The following is a 20,685-nucleotide window of genomic DNA, read 5'->3' on the forward strand; positions in this document are numbered from 1 at the left end:
CCCGCCCGCGGCCACGCCCGCCATGGCGGCCCTCAGCGCGGCCCCGCCCCATGGAGGCCCCGCCCCGCGCCTGCGCGCCCGGCTCGGGGCGTTGAGGGCGGCAGGGCCGGGCTGGAGGGAGCCGGGGCCGATCGGGTTCGCTCGGGTCGGTCCGGCGGCAGCGGCGGCCCCGACCCGGTATGTGGCGGCGCCCGGCCGGGCTCCTGCTCGTCTTCGCGGCCGCAACGGCCGCGCTGTGGCTGCTGTCGGTGCGGCTGAGCGCGGGGCAGACGCGCAGGTGGGTGTGCGGGGCCGGGGCTGCTCCTGTGTCCGTCCGTCCCTCGGGGGCTGCCCGGGTATCCTTCGATTCGTCCGGGGCTGCCCGTGTGTCTCTTCCCCCGCAGGGCGCTGCGGTTCCCGGCGGACCTGGAGGAGCTGCGGGATCTGGCCGAGGCGCTGCGGGACTACGAGCGGCAGCACCGGGGCGCGGCGCTGGCCCTGTTCTGCGGCGCGTACCTGTACAAGCAGAGCTTCGCCATCCCCGGCTCCAGCCTGCTGGTACGGGCAGGGGCGGCGCGGGGCGAGGGGCCGGGGAGTCGCGGCTCGGGCAGGAGGAGCCCGAGGGACCCGAGCGGTCCCGCACCTGGGCAGGAGTAACCCCCAGCACCAGTACGGGTCGGGGCTGACCTGCTGGAGAGCAGCTCTGCTGGGAAGGGTCTGGGAGTGTTGGTGGATAATGTGCCCTGGGGGCCAGGGAGGTCAGTGGGATCCTGGAGTGCACTGGGAAGGTCAATGAGCGATCCTGCCCCTCTCCTCGGCCCTGGGGAGGCACGGCTGGAGTGCCAGGTCCAGTTCTGGGGTCTTCAGGACAAGAGAAGCAAGGAGCTACTGGAGAGGGTCCAGTGGAGGCCGCAAAGACAATGAAGGGACTGTAGCATCTCTCTGATGAGGAGAGACTGGGAGCTGGGCCTGGTTAGCCTGGAGAAGACTGAGAGGGGATCTCATTAGAGCATATATATATCTCCAAGGGGTGTCAGAGGATGGTGCCCAGAAACAGGACAAGGAGCAATGGCCATAAACTAAAACACAAGAAGTTTCACCTCAATATGAGGAAGAACTTCTTTCAATGGAGGGTGGCAAAGCCCTGGAACAGCTGTCCAGGGAGGGCACAGAGTCCCTCCTCTAGAGACATCTCAAATCCACCTGTTCCTGTGTCACCTGCTCCAGGTGACCCTGCCTTGGCAGGGGGTTGGACTGGATTATCTCCAGAGGTCCTTTCCAACCCAAACAATTCTGTGGTTCTATGGTACACTGTGTCCCCCGGGCCTCACTCCACCTTTTCCCCGCAGAATGTCCTGGCTGGAGCGCTCTTCGGGCCATGGACTGGACTGGTGCTGTGCTCAGTGCTCACATCTGTGGGAGCCACCTTCTGCTACCTGCTCTCTGCTGCCTTTGGCAAGCAGCTCATCATCCACTTCTTCCCTGAGAAAGTGGCTCTGCTGCAAGGGAAGGTAAGAACTGGTGGTTCTGCTGACACCCGGGATGGCCCTGGGCCCAGCTGCTCTTGGGGTGACAGTGAAAATGAGCGTGTGCAGGGATGCATTAGGCCTGCTTAGGCACAGTCTTATAGCAGGCTACTCCCTTGGAGCAAGCCTGTTGGCAAAGGGGCTGCCAGGAAAACCCCACATCCTAAGGAAAAGCAGACAGGAAATAAAGGAGTGTTTGGGAAGCCCGTGTGCTCTAAAACTGCCTCCATCCATCCCATGCTGTGTTGTACAGCTGGACGTGTTCTGATCTTGACTTCCAGATCTCTCATTCACATGAGATCCCATTTCCACCCCTTCCTTGGAGAGGGCTGGCTCACCATTAGGCTCCCATACATACATAACTGCTGCTTTTTATCAGTTCTGAACTGATGTTGTGCTTTGGCATGTTAGAAGAAAACTGAAATTCACTCCAGTATCATGACTATTCTTTCTGCTGTCTGAGGAGCAGGAATAATGTGCAACGTTTCTTTTGGCAGGTAGAAGAGAACAGGAGCTGCTTATTTTTCTTCTTGTTGTTCCTGAGGCTGTTCCCCATGACACCAAACTGGTTTCTGAACCTCTCGGCTCCCATTTTAAACATCCCCGTGTCCCAGTTCTTCCTCTCAGTCCTCATCGGTAAGGCCTAGAGACACAGCCTGAGGGGACAGTGTGACACTGCTGCTCTTGGCATCACTGAGCCAGGGAGGGCAGAGCTGGGACTCTGACCCTTGATCTGTTTCCTCTGTGCTGCCCTTGAGCACTTTGTAAACAGATGTCCCCAATGCTGCAAATTTTGCTTTACACCTGGTTCTTCCTGTTACAAGCACAGACCCCTGTGTCTGTGTAATGGCCATAAATTAAAACACTGAGTTCCACCTCAACATGAGGAAGAATTTTTCAGGGAGGGTGGCAGAGCCCTGGAAAAGCTGTCCAGGGAGGGTACAGAGTCTTCATCTTCGGAGACATTCCAAACCCCCTTGGACACATTCCTGCCCTGGGTGACCCTGCCTCGGCAGGTGGTTGGACTGGATGACCTCCAGAGGTCCTTCCAACTCTAGCAATTCTGTGATTCTGTGTCTGACCTTGGGCATATTTGAGCTAATTTTCCATAGCGGGGTACTAACAGCTTTTTTTCTGCTCTGATTCCTTCAGGCCTTACACCATATAACTTCATCTGTGTGCAGACAGGGTCCATTCTGTCCCAAATCACTTCTCTGGATGCCATCTTCTCCTGGGACACACTGCTCAAGCTGCTGGTCATGGCTGTGGCAGCGCTGATTCCAGGGACCCTCATCAAGAGATACAGCAAGAAACACCTGAAGCTGGATGGGGACAAGCAGGCTCAGACACTCAATGGCAAAAAGAGCTTGTGATGGCTCATGTGCCTCAGTTTTGGGGTAAAAGCTGCAGGACTCTGTTCCCAGGGGTTATATTCTGCATGCTCTGTGCCATTAAGGACAGTGGCAGCTTTTAATCATCCTTCTCATCTCAGAGGAGGTGTCAGTTCTTATTTTTAATGAATGTTTACCCGTGCCTGTACGGAGAGAGAGATACAGGGGCTTTGTCAACACTCAGTTATTTTTCCTGTTTCATTTAAATCAGTCTCCTACGTGCCTGAGGCTGTGGGGAAAAAAAAGAAGTACTGGCATCCTGTGAGGAAGGCAAACCAGAACCCAGCTGTGGAACACAGGCCAAGGAGCCCTGGGGGCAGTAGGCAGGCTCTGGTCCTTCCAACTCCACGCCGATTTAGCATTTTTGGCCTAAAATGATGAGCCCTGTGCTCCAGTGCAGCTGAACAAGCACCAAGTTGAGAAAACAATGGTGTTTCAGGGTACAGCTGCAGAAGATTCTTCTTTGATTCCCATGTTAAACCAGCACACCCTGCAGCAAAATGCTCAGGATTTGAACTGCCTGGATCAGTCATGTCAGAACACTTGACATTGCTTCTCTGGTCTGCCAGTGGCTGCTACTCCCCATAAAGACTAAAGGGAAAAAGAATGGGAATGGATGTGTCTGACTGGCAGAGATTTGTCATTGAAAAGCACCTTGAAACCCTTTTGTAACTACCCTGTGTAAATAGAAGGGTTCCAAATAAAGAGGTGGGTTCTGTCCCAGTTGCTGGAGAGCGTAAAATTATAGAATCCCAGAAAGGTTTGGGTTGAAAGGGATCCTAAAGATCATCCAGTGCCACCCCCTGCCATGGACAGGGACACCTTCCACTATCCCAGGTTGCTCCAAGCCCCATCCAACCTGGCCTTGGACATTTCCAGGAATGCAGAGGCAGCCACAGCTTCTCTGGGCACCCTGTGCCAGGGCCTCACCACCCTCATCCCCCAGGGATGATACTCTGTTCTTGGGGTTTTGGTTTTGGTCTTTGCTCTCCATGAGGAGTTGCACTTGAAGGATAAAATAACCTTCCTGGCATGGATGGGGGCATAAGGACAACCCCAGAGCAAGACTTCATGACATCCTCCCAAAGTCCATGAGAACCCATTCCCAGATCACCAGACCAGCCGGCAGCATTGAAGTACACTGGCTTTTTATTCCATGCATTGTTTGCTTTGATAGTCATTCTTGTTTCCATCACTGTACACTGGTCAATACAAAAAAAAATCAAGTTTGTCTCAGGAATCCACAGAGCAGGGAGAAGGGGATGAACACTACTGGACAAGGCCAAGATGAAATGGCTACTTAACACGACAGCGGGGAGGGCAACATTCAGCTCTGGGAGAAAATCTAGGCTAGTGTTCAGGAGCTGTCAGCAGCCACGAGAACTGGATCAGGGTACTCAGGATGCTGGAAAGGGAACCCACAGTTTACTCCAGCCCTGGAACGCTGTGTAACTACAAGGAGTAAGCAGATCCACTTACACCTCTCAGCCCCAGAGCCTGCCAGGAGATGAAGTGTGAGGAACCGCAGCAGAGGCATCTGGACAGCGACGTGGGGACAGCATCTGTTCAATCCCAGGGAGGTTTCACTAAGAAAAATCATACATAAACCCCCCAGAACCGACAGCAACCATCCCGGGAATGTGGGGGTGTGGAGCCAGCTCTGCTCACACACAGCGAGGCCATGGGGTGTGTGCAGGGGAGGCTGGGTGACACCTCCACAGGCGGGGCAAGGGACTGCCCTAGTGGCATTCCCAGCGGGATGCTGCGTGGGGCGGGTGGGAGCAGCGATGCTGGACCATAACAGTGCAGTGATCCAGGGGTGTGAGGAGAAGAGCTAAACGTGGCAGCCTGCAGGTGGCAGCCCTGCCTGCCCAGGCTGCAGAACAGGCCAGCATGTCCCCAGGCAAGGATGAGGAGGGATCAGCACACACCCAGGACAGCAGGCCCAGGAGGGTCCCAAAATCCCACACACCAAAGCTCTGTGAGCCCAGTGAAGCTTCATCCCATGGTGGAGCCTATGCAGAGACCACAGGTACCCAAACCCCTCTGGAATCTGTCGGGCTGGATGGCTGGAGGCCCTGGGGACACTGGCAGGCCTGAGCTGGAGGCAGCTCTGCTTTGGGGCGCTTTGTGGGGCTACCCAAGGACACCAGTGCTGCCCACGGGCCTCCAAGAGCCTGCCAGGTCTAAGAAGTGTCCCCAGGGACACAGAGCCTGGCATCCTCTGCTGGGGATACCTGATGGCAGTTCTCCCCCTCTCTTTACACCACAGTGTGTTATGTGCACACAGTTCTCTGCCGCTAAATTCCCACACCTCAGCCTCCAGCCTCCTGAGTAACTATCTGCACCACCAAACCCATCTCACACCACAACAGCAAAGCCATCTCTGGCCCTGCCAGCTCTTCCTGCCACTGGCCAAGAGACAAAGAACATTGGGAAGGAGAACCAAGGGGTGGGAAGAGAGAAGAAAGGAACCAGGGAAAAGCTTCACTGCCCATGGGATTCTGCCTCCACCCAAAATGGGGTGAGTGGGTCACTCCCTCTCCAGGAGCCTGTTTGGTCCTGCCCGGGGCAATTGCCACATGGAGCCACTGCCCAGGGCAACTGCCCTCCTCCCTGATGTCCTTTTGGATGCTCTGGCCAGGGAATCTTGTCATGGTTTATTCACTTTGTGATCAGTTCAAAAGCCACTCAGTCCCTGACCACCATTTCCACACTCCCACCAGTTCAGTGGCTGCCAACCACCAGCAACATGAGCAAACTGCAACTGTGCCCACGAGGAGTCTGACTGCAGCCATCCATCCCTCTCTGCCCTGGAGTAACAGCATCCTGGAAAACATGAGAGGCAGCAACTCCTGACAGCCACTAAACCCAGCTCTGCTCCCACCCCTCTGGTGAGCAGGGAGAAGGTAACGTCACACACAGAGATTACAATTGTGCTAGCGGTGAAGCCAACCTTCTGATCTACAGAAATGACAATAAATAATAAAATAACATCATAACTTAAGATCTGTCTGTAGTCCAGCTACAAAAATTTAAAAATATGGGATAATTTAACTCATACAATACTGCTCTCTGTATAAGTAAGACATTTTCCTTCACTTTGCCATGAGGCTATAAATTACCACAGTTAAGTTCAAACCAATATTTTAACATAAAATGTAAACAAAGCAACAGAAGTACCTCTCCATGGTCCATTCCTGCCGTTCACCTCCGGGCTGGCTGTGCCAGCCAGCACACTGGGAAGGGCAGAGGGAGAGCTCTTGCAGGGGGACATCAACTAAGGAAGGGGGGGGAAACGTGCTCTATCGTTTTGTTCTCTTTCAATATTGTTTTAGAAGAGTAGTGTTTGAAGGGAAGGCACTATGAGTTCTATCAGAAAACAAATTTTTCTCATCTGCCGATGCCTCAGCCTGTCACATACCAGTACTATCCTCACTTGCACCTGCGGAGTTTCAGCTTGGAGGAGAAACAGAGGCCTCGGGGCACACCTGAGACACAGCCGTGCCACAGCCACATCAAGATTCCCTGCACAAGGCCTGCCACGAAGGGCAGGCAGCTGCTAATGCTTCCAAGAACATACAGTGAATAAGGAGACAGAGCAGGGCTGATGCTCTTAGCCAGGCCAGTGATTCCCAGTCTTCCCCCTCAACACACAGCTCTCTGCTGGTTCTTGGTGCTGCTGTAGGTGAGAGGCTGCTTCTCCCAGTCCAGTCCAGGCATCTCCAGTGTCCCCCCCAGAAGTGCTCAGGCTCTGCGGAATGTGCTATCCGTGCTTTGCAAGTCCTTGCTTGGCCAACACTGAGTTGATTGATTTCTTTGACTGACTGAAACAGACAGGAGGTAAGAGGAGGAAGTAAACTGGGAAATGGCACACTGCTTCTGAGAGAGGTTTCCCTGCTCAGCTGGAGGTTGACACTGCCAGAGTGAAGCAAGGACGGTGGTAAGAAGTGCTCTGATGCCAATTCTCGAGAGGACGAGGTTAGAATACATTTGCAGGATCTCACAACAAAATGCTGATTAAAAAAAGAAACTAAAAATCCTTAAAATAAAACCCACCATTACATTCCTGGGGATGTATCAACTCAGAAGACCCTGGATGTTAGCACCTCGGTACCAGTTTCCTCCAGGAACATGTCCACCTTCTGATTAAAAATGACCCAGCTGGTTGTACTGAAAACACTTTGTTCACAGGTGACCCTACAGTCAGGTCTTTTTCTGCTTTTTCTCATTGGATAAGACTGAGTGGTTTCGTTTTCTTGATCTGTTCTTCAATCTTCAGGGCCACGAGGCCTGGTCCCCTGTGCAAGCAGCAAGAGAATCCCCCACATCTGTACACAAAGCTGTCCAGGCAGGACTCCCAGGATGTTTCTCCATAGTGTGCTTGCTTTCTGAACTTTTTTTTTTTTTTTGCAACAAGTCTGTGTGTCTATAAATACAATCCACTCTTTACAGTAAAAAGTGTTAAAATGTCAAAAAAATAAATATCCATGTTACAGTAACTAGATTATTCATTAAAATACATCCCTGCCATTCTTGATTGAAATGCTCAAAGAGAATTAATTTCATTTGGACATTTTCCAGAGATTCGGGTTATTGCAAATCACTCTTGGGATGGGAAGGAGAAGCATCTTCTCTTCCTGTAAAGTGTGATGAAGGGGAATGAAGTGGAATCTCAGGGAAATCAAAATGCCAGTACCAGGAAGCTTTGGGGGAGATCTGTATTACCAAGTAGCAGAGCTGCAGGGCTTATTGGTCCTGACCGTGGCATCAGAACACTCCCCTTCAGAAGAGTCACAGTCTGATTCTCCAAACTGTGGTGGGTTCTGCAAAACAAAAGGGGAAGGGGAGACTTGAGCACCATTCCTGTACTGCACATCACCCACACATCCCAGTCTGCCAGAACAGCCAGGAAAAGGTCACTGCCTGCAGAGGAGGAAAGTGGCACACATGAGAGAGCACAGCACACAACTGCCCCACCAAAGGTCACTTGTCTCCCCTCAGCGAAGGGACAGCACAGAAATACCCGGTCAGAGCACTCCCAAACACAGGGTTATGAGGAGACGGTGCAGCAGGCTCTGCCCTACCCCTCCCAAACACTTGAAAGGCAGTGAACGGAAGAAAGTCATTTTGGCTTTGTCAGCAAGGCTGCTGATGGATATGTCTGAGGCAGTTTATATCCACTCCATTTCATTATCTATTTTTATTCTACTTAGTGTAACTGCAAATCTGATGGCAAAATCACACTCGTCTTGACCAGCACATTATGTTCAGCTTTGTTTGTGCTACTTTCCCCCACCCACTCTTCTGCCAAGCAGGAGGAAGACTGGGTATTGCAGCAGCTGCTTTGCCATAGTATACATACCACAGCATTTCCTAGGCAGTGTTCCAACTTTCTGGCCCTTGGATTACTTTCCATAACATTTATGTAGTTTTCTTCCACTGAGTGGAAGGATGAGGTGATAACAAACTCACCTCACAGCTGTGTTCATCTGCACAAAGTTTGCCCAGAGACATCTGAGTCTTGACCCTCCGCACAGCACACTCCTTGTCCGAAAGCCCATCTGACTGCGTGGAGATTTCAATGGGGATCTCTGGAGTCTGGGACAACATGTCCTCCAGCTTCTCAGCCAGCTCATCCTCCAGCTTGGTGCCCAGCTCATCTGGGCTGTTTGAATGGTCGCTTGTGTTCCCCTCCTCTCCATCCGACACGGAGAAGTTCTCAGAGCTGAAGGTCGAGTAGGACTGGCAGCTACTGATGCAGCGGTGGGGTCTGCAAAGTGGGAGAGAAGTTCAGTGTTCAGCTTGGATCACGTTCACAGGGAACTTCCTCAGTACTGTGTTCACTCGTCTGCTACAACAGGCCTTCCACATCCTGGAACTACAGAATTCTACCCCTTTTGAATTATTTAGTTCAAGATCTGCATCTTTAATCTGTTCTTATTTGGTCCTATCTGGTATGTCCATATTAGCTGATCTGCCCTGAAGCATGTTTTTCTTTGACAGTGCATTTTCCTAACGAAAGGCAAGGCTGTGCTATGGGGTTCAAACTAACCCACCTGGGAACACCTGCATTCCCTGACAGCAGCCCCAAGAGCCAGGCAGGATTTAGAAACGTCCACTCAAGAAATAAGCTCACAGTTACTTGACCTTGGAAATGGCCTTGTGCCAGGATTCAGCAGCAATGGGGCAACACATCAGTTGAGGGAACATGCCAGGAGACCCACAACTGGGCATCACATGAACAGGCAATTTGTCCTCCTAACCTTCCAAGTTAGTAAATCACAACATTGCACAGAAACTGTACAAGTATCATAATTCATCCAACATTCTGCCTCCCAGGCAGGAAGGAATAATCTGGGAAGAGTATGAGAACAGGGCATGCAGACAGAGTCTGCTTTCTCCTGGCATCTCTTCCTGGTTTGTACCATTCAGCAGATCTGACCTCTAAGCTCAAACCCAGATGACAATGCTAACAGTCACTGATGGATCCACACTCCAGAAATCCAGCACTTAGTTCATAGTGTGATTTCCACAGCACACCTTGACAATGAGCTCCACATCTGAAAATGTTCTGGATGGAAAAAACACTTCCTTTTGTTCATTTTAAAGCCCTGTTTGCTTCACTGGCTGCCCCTAACATAAATGCGAAGAATCATTCCTTGTCTATTTTCTCCACATAAATTACAATTTCATGCACCTCTGGTGTTGCCTCTCCTCTGGCTAGAGAAACATTTCCTATGGATTTAATCTTTTCTTCTACACAAACCATCCCTAACCACTCTTGTCACACTTCCCAGTACTTTTCCAAATTTTACTTTTCTCTTTGAGCTGGGGCAACAAAGGGGGCATTAGAACTTAAGCTGCAGGTGTGTTGTGGATGCACACAACAGCAGACAAGCTTTTATTTCCTTCTCTGCTCCTTTAAATCAAACCTTTAACCTATTTGCCTACTGGATCACTTCTGCACTTCAAGCAGCTGCTTTCATAAAGCTACAGCACCAAATCCATGATGTCTTTCCTGGGCACAGGACTGTAAATCCTGCCGTTCCACAGGCTTATGTAGGAATACTCCCCCTAAGTTTTATTTTACAGGCAACACCATTAAATTTAATCTGCTGTTGTCACTTAGCTCTGCAATCTTATCTGAATTCAACTACAAAGGTGCTGGAGGCTGCCCCACTGCAGCAACAGTTAATAAGCAACACTGGGAAGAGACCACCAAGGGTTCCCACATCCACTGAGTCTGATCCTGGGGAAACAGATGCAGCAGCTCATTTATAGAGGCAGAATAATGTTACCAAGTGTGATCAAGTTGTGCTGCAAAGCAGCCTGCAGCAGGAAAGCTGGGCCAGAGAGACCATCTCAGGACAGGGTGGAACAGTGAGTGGACATGGGGGATCAGCTGAGGGTGGATGGGACACAGCGAACAGGATTCTGTTCTTTTGCCAGCACCTTCCCTAGTTTCAGCGCTGGTGTGCAGCTGCTATGAGAGTTTTCCTCAGTTTTGTCCCACCAAAGAGAGATTAGAGTGAATTCACCTTTTACCTTTGTCTACGAGGAAATTCCACTTCGCTGTCAACTTCACCCTCCTCCTCTTCTGATGACTCGTCCCCACTCTGGCAGAAAACAAGGACAAAAAGGGTGTCACCTTTGGGGAAGTTCAAACGTGGCTGGCCCTTGGTCCTCCAGGACAAAGTCATTACACCAACAAGCTGCAAGAATCTAGACCAGAAAACAGCCTGTCAGGAACGCTGACTCAGACATTGTCTCACCAGGAGGTTGTTTCAGGCAGCCTTAATGCTGCCATTCCTGAATCTGGAGTGACTGACTGGGAAATACACTGGAGTATTTTAGCAGGCATGGAGTACAGAATGTTCCAGATTCTCACTGAAGCAAACCAAGCAATTAGTGTCACATGGAAATCCACATAAATTATTGAGCTGATTTGGCACTCTTGCCTTCACCCTCTTCTGCAGCAGCCCATCACAGTGAGATAAGGGATGACATAGCCTTTGCCAGTGTGTTTCACCAACTAGGAGAACTTGGGATTTGTTTAATTCCTCACCTCAGTGACCACAGAGCCTTTTATTCTCCTTCTCCCATCCAAATCTACCCCCACACCCTTGTTTTTTAGAGCCTCCTTCTATCCTACCCCACCTGTCAGCCTCTATCTCATCCCATCCCCGTGTCTTACAAGGTCCCACACCCTTCATGCTGGGCCCAAACCACACTCTTGGTCTGGTAATTATGCTATTTTCCTTGACTTTTCCACCCAGGCCCTGCTCTTTGAACTCAGACTGGTTCTTACTTCTCTCACCACCTGGACAGAAGCTGGAGGAACAAAGCTCTGTTTCTGTTCAACTGTGCCATAATCTCCTTTTTACTCTTGCAAAATCTTCACAAAATACAGAAGATTTACAGAACTATGACTTTCAGTGCAGGGGGACAGTTTCTGGCAGATACAGCAAAAGGAATGTCCCCAAGACCACGGCAAATGTTGAATTTTTGCTCTGAGACACAGCAACACCGCAGATTCTCAAAGAAACCCTTAGGTGATATTACAGAACAATTTAAAGAACACATTTATCCCCTCCTTTGAAGAAAGGCTTCAAAGCATTTTGAGATTGTTTCAGCATCAAAAATTCAGGAGAACAAGTTTCAGCTCAAACCAAAATTGGCAAAACTGCACGTAAGAGAACCAGGCCCTACCAACACCACGTCTTCAAACCCTAGTCCTTACCTTTTGGAGGGATCTCGCTTTGCAAGGCAGCCCTGAGGAAGCCAAGTGCTGTGGGGTGCCCAGGGCAGAGGCTGCCGTGCCCTGCTCCTCCAGCTTCTCCACGAACTGCGCACTCTCGTAGAGGGACGTTGGGGACTGGGGGCGGCTCCCTCCCGGCTCGAGAGCCGCCATCTGTGCCTGGCCCCTGTCCTCGTCCCTGCACTGCAGGCAGGGGTCGTAGGGATCGGCCTGGCAGCACTCCCAGCGCTCGGCCGTGCTGTCCTTGCCGTCCCGGCCGCGGCGGCAGTCGGCCTCCATGGCGGCGGAGATGAGGTCGGGGCTGGAGCCGGAGACGCGGCGCTGCGCGTGGTTGCTGAGGGGGCTGCGCAGGGCTGCTGCGGGGCCGAAGTAGCGCAGGTTGTTGGCGCAGGTGGCGATGTCCTGCCCGTGGGCGTGCAGCCGCGAGTGCTGCCCGTGGGGACCGTGGCCGGGCTGCTGCGCTGCTCCGGGGGCGTGGGGAGGCTGGGGAGGGGGAGGCGGGGGGGCGTCATCTTGCGCTGGCTGGTTTTTCAAGATCCCTGCAAATTCATTGTAGCTGCCTTTGCTGTTCCCCCGGCGGTGCCGTGGCTTGCTGCGGTACCGGCTTTTGCCACTCAGGGTTGACATCTTGGGACTTCCTGAGACTGGGGAGCCATTGGATGCTGCTTCTGTGCTGGGTATGCCCTCTGACTTCAGTAGATCTGGCCTGGGACACAGGGAGCAGGAATAACACATCAACTCACAAAGAAGTGACACCGGCCTGGAGCCAGGATGAAGAGGCAGCTGGAGCCAAAAGCACACACTGCGTCCTAAAATCTACAGGCTGCCCTCTCCTTCATTTGCTTGACTCCTGCATTTTGGTCCCTGTGATTCTCTTCAATCAATGCCCTTTCCGTTCAGCCCACCCTGCTTGACACTCCCTTCTTGCTGTTTTTCCCAATAACTGTCACATGCTCTCCTCTTCCGCTCTTATTTTGATGTTCTCACCCAAAATAGCTCCCTCCCAGGACCTTAGGGTAGAGAATGGCTCTCACTCTATGCAAGTACAATGGTGGTGATCAGGCTGCTCATCTCAGAGCCACGTGGGGATATTAATTCAGAAGTGATTATTCACTGGGAGTCAGGACTAACTCCTGGAAATCCCCAAAAAAGTAAAGAATAAAACAGACAACTCATCTGGAAAAAAATAATCTCCCTATCTAAAAGTCATGCAGAAGAGAAATAACAAAAAGGACAGCATGAATTCCCAAATCTCAAATCCCAAATTAATTCCTCTACAATGAATTCATCCTCCCTGAGGCCTGGCTGATTTCCACAGTCCCTTGTCCTGCTTATTCCCATCCAAGTCAAGGATGATCTAACTGCTTGGACAGTCAGGAATTCAAGAAAACGCATGAGATATCTCTTGTCCAAACACCTTCATCTGCTCAAAAATCACATGGACCAACAATTCATTCATTCAACCAACCCATCCTGTGATTCTGTGGTTCCAGAGAGCTGCCCAGGTGAAAGGGATAGCAGGATTCATCCCTTTAAGATAATTAAGCAATTACGGTTCTGAGGATAAGACCATGCCCAAGAGTGAACACCCCTTTGTCTCACCCTGCATTTCATCAGGCTCAAAGGGAAGGAACTGCCTGCTTATCTCAGTGGGGATCTACCACTGGCTCTGGCACAGGGCTGGGTTGTTACTTCTCACCTTTTGGTCTGGCTGCCTGGTTTATGGGAGACCCCTTTCCTCTTCATCAACTTCTCCACTGTATTGGGGTGGATTATTGGTCTGACAGGATGACGTTTGTAAGTCCCAGGGTATTTCTTTTCCACTGCTTGTTCCCTCCTGAAACATCAGGGAAAGAAAAGAAAGGAAAGGGGAAGGGCAAGGGCAAGGGGAAGGGCAAGGGGAAGGAAACCACATCAGTTGTCTCTCTCTCTATCTGCAGGTCCCTCTGGACAGGAACTGGCTCTGCAGGGAACACACGTGCCCAATTCCCAGCCATGGCTGGGTGCAACACAACCTGCTCTGTTGGAAAGGACACAGACACTTCCAAATTCCTTCTGCAGGGATCAGGCAGCTGGGACAGGGCCCTGGCACACAGTCCAAGAGCAGCACTGCTCTTGTCTTTGCACATAGGCCAAAGAATGCCAGCACCAAGTAGGAAGGTGTCTTTTTCCCACTCAGTAACCACTGAAAGTGGTCTGCAGGAATTCACTCCAAAGGGATCTCTCCATACTCACCAGCAATTCCCTAACCTTTGCAGTTTGTCAGGGGACACTAAATCTACAAGTGCCACTATCCAGTTTTGAAATGAAGCACTGTTTTTGCTCTCCTGTGCACAGACTGCCATGTGCATGTCACCATTCACAGACACGTACTTGATGAGCTCCTTCTCCCGCACCTCCAGCTGCAGCATGATAGCACTGAGCTCCATGTACAGGTTATTGGCTCGCTCCAGCTTCCTCTCGTAGTGCTCACGGATATCTAATGCATGTCTGAAAGGCAAAAAAGGCTTTATTCCAGTCTGGCTTCCATGGACCAAGAGAAGAGAATGAGGAAAAGTACAGGGGCTTTAGGAAAGGCCTTTTAAAAGTCAAATTTGCCAGCTGTACTGCACTGAACCCCAGATACAACTAACAGTGAATGATGATGGGTTAAGAACCTGACACAGCAATAAATCATGGTATGATTTAGAAAGTGTTTAACAGCCTTGAGAGAGTGGCAACACTTCTCCCCAGAGAAGCTGCAAATGCCTCAGATGCACCCAGAAGCCCTCTGGCCAAGCCCTGATCATCCTGTTTGCACAGAGAAGGGGCTAAAACAGCCTCTACGGAAACAGAAGAGAAGTCACGTGGCTGTATTCCTTGAACATTGGGGTGTCCCCACAGCTCCAGTACAGCTGCAGAAGATAAATGGAACCACAGCCGAAAGATGTGACCACCCCAAGCTCCCTGGGGACAGGGAACACTGATCAACCACTGCATCAAACCGCCTGGCCAAGGGCCCCTTTGGCTCCTCCGGTTTGACACAGAACTGCTGCTCAGGGGTTTATGTTTTTCTGTCCACTGTATTTGCAAACTTGTATCACAGGAGGAAACATTTTCCCTTCTTTAAAAAAGCCTTCTACTTTCGTTTTTAAGTTGGTCTAATGTTCAAAATACGTTTCAGTGGGCTGTTCAAATTAAGTGTGTTCATTCCTCTGAAATAACTAATCCAAAGAAAGTGTCACGGCAGAAAAAGCTGACAGCCAGCCTCAGGATGGATTTTCCACTGAGATGGATGCACCTGCTTCATTGTTGTTATCACAAACACCACATTGCAGGCAGAAATATTCCCTGGGAAACACACAAGCCTTTGCCACCTTGTCTGGAGCAAACTGTTGACACTGCCCAAGAGCAGGGACAGATCCCACTTTTTCCATCCAGCTTCCCATCAGCCAAGCAGTGCTCATGGCCTAGGCTATGCCCATGGGAATTTCTGTTTCTGGGATCACAAGGAATTTAGTCTGCCCAAATTTATACCACGTGGAATACTGGGTTGTGTTTTGGGAACCTCAGTACAAGAGGATAATAATAAGAGTCAGAGGCTGGAGCAAGAGGCCCTGTGAGGACAAACTGAAGGTTCATTTAGCTGGAGAAGGGAAGAGTGGATGGGAAAAGCAAGCACTAAACACAAAAGACTGAACAGACCTCAGCTCTTCTCTTCGACGCCGAATCAATTCTTCATCCAGCCGGTGGATACAAGTTCCTTCGCTTTTAATTTTCTCAAAATGTTTCTTCACTTCTTCTCTCCATTCAGCCTAGGAAAGCAATTTACTTTTAGCTATTTACAAAGAATTGGGATCTGTAGGTGCACCACAGAAAAACTCTTGGGCAATGTTCATTGTGTCTGCAGAAAATTACAGCTTTGGGTTGGGAGTGTATTTCTGTTAGCTGAATTATTTTGGGTAACAACACTGCAGCACCTTTAGTGCCAGTATTTTCAAGTGGTATTTACAATTTTGTGCTCCAATTAGAGAATTTAAAACATATCTGCATTTTCTAAGAAATATTTTTTTAAATTCCTAGAGGTCTTTTTGTCCTAAGAGAATATTTTCTTTCCTTTTGGCAGTAAAAATACGTAGAAAGGTTCATGACTGAGAAAGCTAAATCCATGATGATGACTGTTTAAGGTGATACTCTATTTGCCCCTTGAAGCTCTGGTTCCTGCAGCAGGAGTCTCAGCTTAGAAAAGTTTGGGTAAAAGATTTTCAAGCACCCATCAGGTTGCCTCTCCCCAAGAAACAAACTGAAATCATGGATCCAGACTCTTGCTGTACTCAATGCATCCTCCAAAATCAGATCCCTGGAGCTAATTCCACCACTCACAGGCTACTGCACTTTCCAGTTACCTGGGATTTGAAGTAGGTTTCCTGAGGAGTAGCCAGCACATCAGCAGAGGCGATATCCAGGTGCATCAGAGTCTGCCGGAAGGACGGACGGTTCCGAGGCTTGCTCTGCCTGAAATAAAACAGAAACAGCCAGGGGTGAGGTGAGGGATGAGCACTGCCAGCCTCTCCTGCCCTTCTGAAAGGGTTTCACTAGATCCTACTCTCTGAACCAAGAAGATGATGGGTTAGAGTAAAGGAGCTTTTCTGGTTTTCCCTTTTGCTAAATACAATTTAATTGTGCTAGAGGTGGTTTGCGATGACCCATTCTGAGGAAATAAAAGAGATGCAAAATGTTTAAGATTGGGAATTGTGACTACAGAGTGAAAGACAGGAACCATTTAAGTTTGTATCCTGACTTGCTTGTCAAGAAGAAACACACTTTGGTTTGTTGTCCCATCAATTTCCAAATTTTGTAATGGAAAGAGTCAATCTAGTAGAAATGAAAACTTACATTCAGGGTGTTTCTAAGCACTAAAGGTCTGCAAGTTGTCACACAGCACATGCCTGAGTACATTGAACAGTGCACAGCAATGCACTGAGCATCCCTTAAGACCACAGACAAGTACAAAAACATTTGAATTTTTGAGAAAAAAGACCAGCATTTAAGTTTCAGGATTGAATCCACCTTGACAGGGCAAGAGCAGCTTCTGGAGCCTCCTCTCCCCTACCAACCAACTCCTTCCACTAGGTGGAGATACACGTGTTTGTGGGTGCTCGCTGTTGTACCGAGCTCCTCCTGCCCCCACGGCCACGTGGAGCACAGAACTGCCACAGCCTGACTGCTGTGGCTGGGGATAAACAGCCACTGGGAAAGATCCACAAATGCTCTGGCCTATTTCCCCCTTTTCATCCTTTTCCCCATGGAGAGAATGGCTGGTACTCATGGAGTGGGAAAATGCTGGAAGACCCTTTACACTGTGTCAAGATGTAATTACAAACAAAGCATTACTGTGAAACCCAAGACAAAGAATTTCAATTCTAATCTGGTACATGGAGGAAACTGAAAGCATTTTCCATATCTGAACCTGGAAGATCTGCATTCCAGACAGAAAGCTCAGTTTCCTCTTAGTCGAGTCCAAAAGCCAGTCACCTACAAGGGGGTTTCAGAGTGAAAAATAAGTTTCCTTCACTCTGGATCTAGCCTCAAGGAATTTTACCCTACTTTTCTTCCAGATCCTTTTCCCTTCCCACAGACCTGCCTTTTATCCCCTACTTTGCTACAGCAAAGCAACACCTGCTGTGAAGGCTCCTGAAAATATCCTGGAGTCTAAGCCTGCTGCCACAAGGAAGCAGAAACCAATTGCTCTCAGGACAAGTGTGAGAGTATCTTAAGAGCCCTCTGCTCTGGGCTCCACACTCCCACCCAGATTTTCACAGGTTTTGCTGGGAGCCAGCCCTAGGTCTGTGCTGTGTGGGGTTCAAGCTCTTACCAGGTTTGCTTCATGAGGATTTTGAAGCCATCTGGGCAGGTGGAAGGGACGGGAAGGTGGAGGCTGTTACTGCCCACTCCCCAGATGATGGCCGAAGAGTCCACGTCCTTGTAGGGAATCTCTCCAGTGAGCAGCTCCCACAACACCACCCCAAACGACCTGACGAAGAAATAAACCAGGATAAATCGAGTTCACACAGCAGCTGTCAATAGAAACATCTGAAGCTTGAAAGAAACAGTTTGTTTGGCAAGACAGGGAAATGGGGATGTCTGATCTGAAACTGCAAGTAGGTGCAACCATGGTTTTTAACACACCAGGTAACTTCTTTGCCCCAGCACTGGCCTGAGCTAAAAACTACACTGGTTTTCACTCACCCTTTCCTGCTTCTTTGTGAGATTTTAAAGAACCTCAAAGCACATTTTCTGCATAGATTAAGTCTTGCTTCTGTTAAATGAAAAGATTCCAAAGTCTACTCTCAGACAGACTTTGGACTGTTCTTACTGGTAAGAACAGATGATTGACTACTGCACAGACTGACAAGTGTCTTACAGAGACAACACAAAAAAGGTTTGGTGGCTTTTTTACATTTCATTTAACTGGTTTTGTTTTCCCTAACTGAAGGCTCCTTCTGCTGTTACCTGTAGTCCCAGGTAAGTGTTTCAACATTTGAGACTCAGCACAACTACTGCAACACAGAAATTAGGAAACAAATGCTACTTGCATAACTGTCAGTACCAAAAGCACATGAGGTCTCATCTGATAGTCCTTTTGTTCTGAAGAAAGGAAGGATAAAGCAAGAAAAGATTAATTAAGAGAACTCAGTCTGGGAAAGAACCTCCTAAAAGAACTGAAAGATGCAGGAAAGAAAACTCACTTTGCTTCTCTTCCTTAGTGAAGTGATCAGAAAGGACCAAAACCTTAATTTTTAGCAGCAAACATATGTTTTGTATACAATCATCACCCAATAAAACACCAAAGAAACACCAAAGCAGTCCATACAGAGGTAAACAAAATGGTGCTGAGAACCACCACCACTGTTACTGCACATCAGCAGCTCAGCTGCGATACAGGTGAGGCACAACCATTTCCACTTCCAAGCCAGACGTGTCACCTTCCTCCATGTCCTATCTCTCTGTGGGACACTGACCCTGCCAAGCTGAGGACTCCAGCCGGGTGAAAAGTGAGAAGGGTGTTTCTGTTTCTGGCTTGTACCAATATCCAGTTGCTTTTATTAAGTACAGAAGAACTTCTAAGGGAAAAACTACCAGGTGTGAACAACCACCAGTCAGGAAACAACTTCATGGGAAAACTGCTTCACTTTCAAAGCCCAGTGGCTTCAGATCATGGAAAGGAAAAAAAACCAAAACCAACAAACAAGCAGAATTTTGATATTTTTTGCCTCAAAATCCTTTTTCGTGGGCTACAGGAAAGCAGGGATCCAGGAAGTTGGACAAACTATCAGAAAAGCTCATTTGGTTGCATCTTTGTTATGACTAAGAACTGACAAAGGATTTTCAAGACTCCTGATAAGATTATAGATTTATTTTTCTTCATGCTGTTAAAAATGAGAGAGAGCAGACATATAAGCAGCTTAGGAACTGTTCTCATTTGTTGGCAGCATTCATGAACATCATTTTTATTCATCTTGGGGAAGGAATGGATGTCAAGGAAGAGTCTGAGCAATCACCACTGTTGTGAACTCCAGAGGAACTAGAACCAAAGAGCAACATCTCCAAGTCACTGAGGGAAGGAGCAAAGGTTTTATTGGACAGGATGTTCCATGCAATATTTCTGAACCTAAACCACTCTAAAGGACAAAAAGCCAGGGGTGGAAATCCAGCACCCCTCATCCTCACAATCCCATGATTCAAAGGGAGGGGCTCAGCAGCCAAATGCTGGGTGTACTCTCTTTCCAGAACAACCCAAGTGTTCCTTCCGGAGGAGCTGGCTGTGCTGTGGCCTGGACATCCAAATTAAACATGCAGAACACCATGAGCACAAGAGCAGCTGCATGCCACAGATTACACCACTATCCCTGCAGAAAATCTTGCCCTTCAGGTCAAGCCCAGCTCCGAGCTAGAACTCCAGCAGCAGCTCCTGACTCCACTGCCCTCTGGACCACCCACAGCTTTGTCCGGCAGCTCCCTGCCCTGCCAGGGAACGGACAAGCGTCTGAAGCTGAAAAACCACAAGAAGCAAAATTCCTCCTGGTTGTAAAGCAGGGAGAAGGGCATTTGTCCTGACTGCTGACATTTAATATGCAGAAATAATGAGGCAGAAACAGGAGATGCAGTTCCCCTGAGGGCTCTGAAACTTGTGGAGAGGCTTCCCAAAGGATCTCCAAGGCTGAGCCCTTTCAAGCATTTTTAATAGCATGGAGATTGAACCATTTCTTCTGTTCCTTTGGACACAGAGCATGTTTCACATGGATGGAAACAGGTTCCAAAACTCTTACAACCTATTCTGGCTTCCTCCCTCTTGGATCATGGGTTGGATTCACTGGACTGTAATCCTGGGGCTGCACATACAACAGCCAGTCTGGTGTACAGGAAGCACAGGGGGATGGGGAGCAGAGCAAGGACCTCCCCACAGCTCCAGCATGGCTCTGGAGAGGGCAGGAAGCGATGCAAAACCACCCTGGCTGTGGAGGCTGCTGAGGGGACCCTGAGCACAGCACTGGGAGAAAGCTCTGGGCTGAATAATGACACAGGGAAGAATCTCTGCATTTGCTTCCTGCAGGACACAGTCTGCACTGAGCCTCAGCTGGAACCTGCACGTCAGTGCACAGCCAGCACACCTGTGTCATTTCCCCTTCCATCAGAGCCCAGCAAAACTCAGGGCACCAGGCAGAAGGAGAAAGGAACAGCCCACCACAGAGCAAGCCATTCTCAGGCACAGGAGGAGGAAAGAACATAGGAAGTACTGGGAAGCTAAGAGACTGAACAGAAGGTAAAGGTACTTGAGCATGAACAGCACTCACCAGATATCCACCTTCTCAGAGACAGGCTCGTTCCTTATCACCTCTGGGGCCATCCATGCCACTGTCCCCGCAAAGGACATCTTGGTACTTTTATCGCTGAGCTCTTTAGATGTCCCAAAATCTGAAATCTTTACTGCATCTGTGTGTGTAACCAAAACACTGGAGAAGGGGAAAAAAAAAAATCAGCATTTTGT

General features: G+C 49.4%; 2 protein-coding genes across 8 annotated transcripts in view; one reads left to right on the top strand and one right to left on the bottom strand.

Annotated features, from left to right (window-relative positions):
• Window positions 1–7: 7 nt before the first annotated feature.
• TMEM41A (transmembrane protein 41A) lies at window positions 8–3,619 on the top strand. Of its 2 annotated transcripts, none has more exons than XM_085069966.1 (5): window positions 8–177; window positions 384–537; window positions 1,329–1,490; window positions 2,003–2,141; window positions 2,658–3,619. In XM_085069966.1, exons 1-5 carry the CDS (start codon window positions 23–25, stop codon window positions 2,876–2,878), a joined length of 831 nt encoding a protein of 276 aa, XP_084926092.1. In that variant the 5' UTR covers window positions 8–22; the 3' UTR covers window positions 2,879–3,619. The 2 variants fall into 2 exon arrangements, with proteins under 2 accessions (XP_084926092.1, XP_084926094.1); XM_085069968.1 differs by having other exon boundaries at window positions 73–277.
• Window positions 3,620–4,027: 408 nt separating this feature from the next.
• The window catches only part of MAP3K13 (mitogen-activated protein kinase kinase kinase 13), a 72,348-nt gene continuing 55,690 nt past the window's right edge, over window positions 4,028–20,685 (bottom strand). For 5 of the 6 annotated variants that reach the window (XM_085069954.1, XM_085069956.1, XM_085069957.1 and 2 more), the window contains 11 exons: window positions 20,492–20,650; window positions 17,512–17,670; window positions 16,043–16,151; window positions 15,342–15,451; window positions 14,031–14,147; window positions 13,357–13,494; window positions 11,640–12,363; window positions 10,445–10,515; window positions 8,372–8,669; window positions 7,625–7,722; window positions 4,028–7,536 (listed from right to left, as the gene is read on the bottom strand). In XM_085069954.1, the coding sequence (XP_084926080.1) occupies window positions 7,500–7,536; window positions 7,625–7,722; window positions 8,372–8,669; window positions 10,445–10,515; window positions 11,640–12,363; window positions 13,357–13,494; window positions 14,031–14,147; window positions 15,342–15,451; window positions 16,043–16,151; window positions 17,512–17,670; window positions 20,492–20,650 (2,020 nt within the window). In that variant the 3' untranslated portion in view covers window positions 4,028–7,499. Of the gene's footprint in view, window positions 7,723–8,371; window positions 8,670–10,444; window positions 10,516–11,639; window positions 12,364–13,356; window positions 13,495–14,030; window positions 14,148–15,341; window positions 15,452–16,042; window positions 16,152–17,511; window positions 17,671–20,491; window positions 20,651–20,685 lie in introns of all 6 variants that reach the window. The other variant, XM_085069959.1, reaches the window with a different exon arrangement.

The sequence above is a fragment of the Lichenostomus cassidix genome, chromosome 9 (assembly GCF_008360975.1).
Source record: "Lichenostomus cassidix isolate B80296 chromosome 9, HeHo_3.0, whole genome shotgun sequence".
In the NCBI taxonomy this organism is placed as follows: domain Eukaryota; kingdom Metazoa; phylum Chordata; class Aves; order Passeriformes; family Meliphagidae; genus Lichenostomus; species Lichenostomus cassidix.

Excerpts from the sequence above, each read along its gene's own strand:
- TMEM41A (XM_085069966.1), top strand. The coding sequence starts at position 23 with ATGGCGGCCCTCAGCGCGGCCCCGCCCCATGGAGGCCCCGCCCCGCGC. Across the intron at positions 538-1,328 it reads TCCCCGGCTCCAGCCTGCTG|AATGTCCTGGCTGGAGCGCT; the intron begins GTACGGGCAGGG and ends TTTTCCCCGCAG. Across the intron at positions 1,491-2,002 it reads TGGCTCTGCTGCAAGGGAAG|GTAGAAGAGAACAGGAGCTG; the intron begins GTAAGAACTGGT and ends TTCTTTTGGCAG.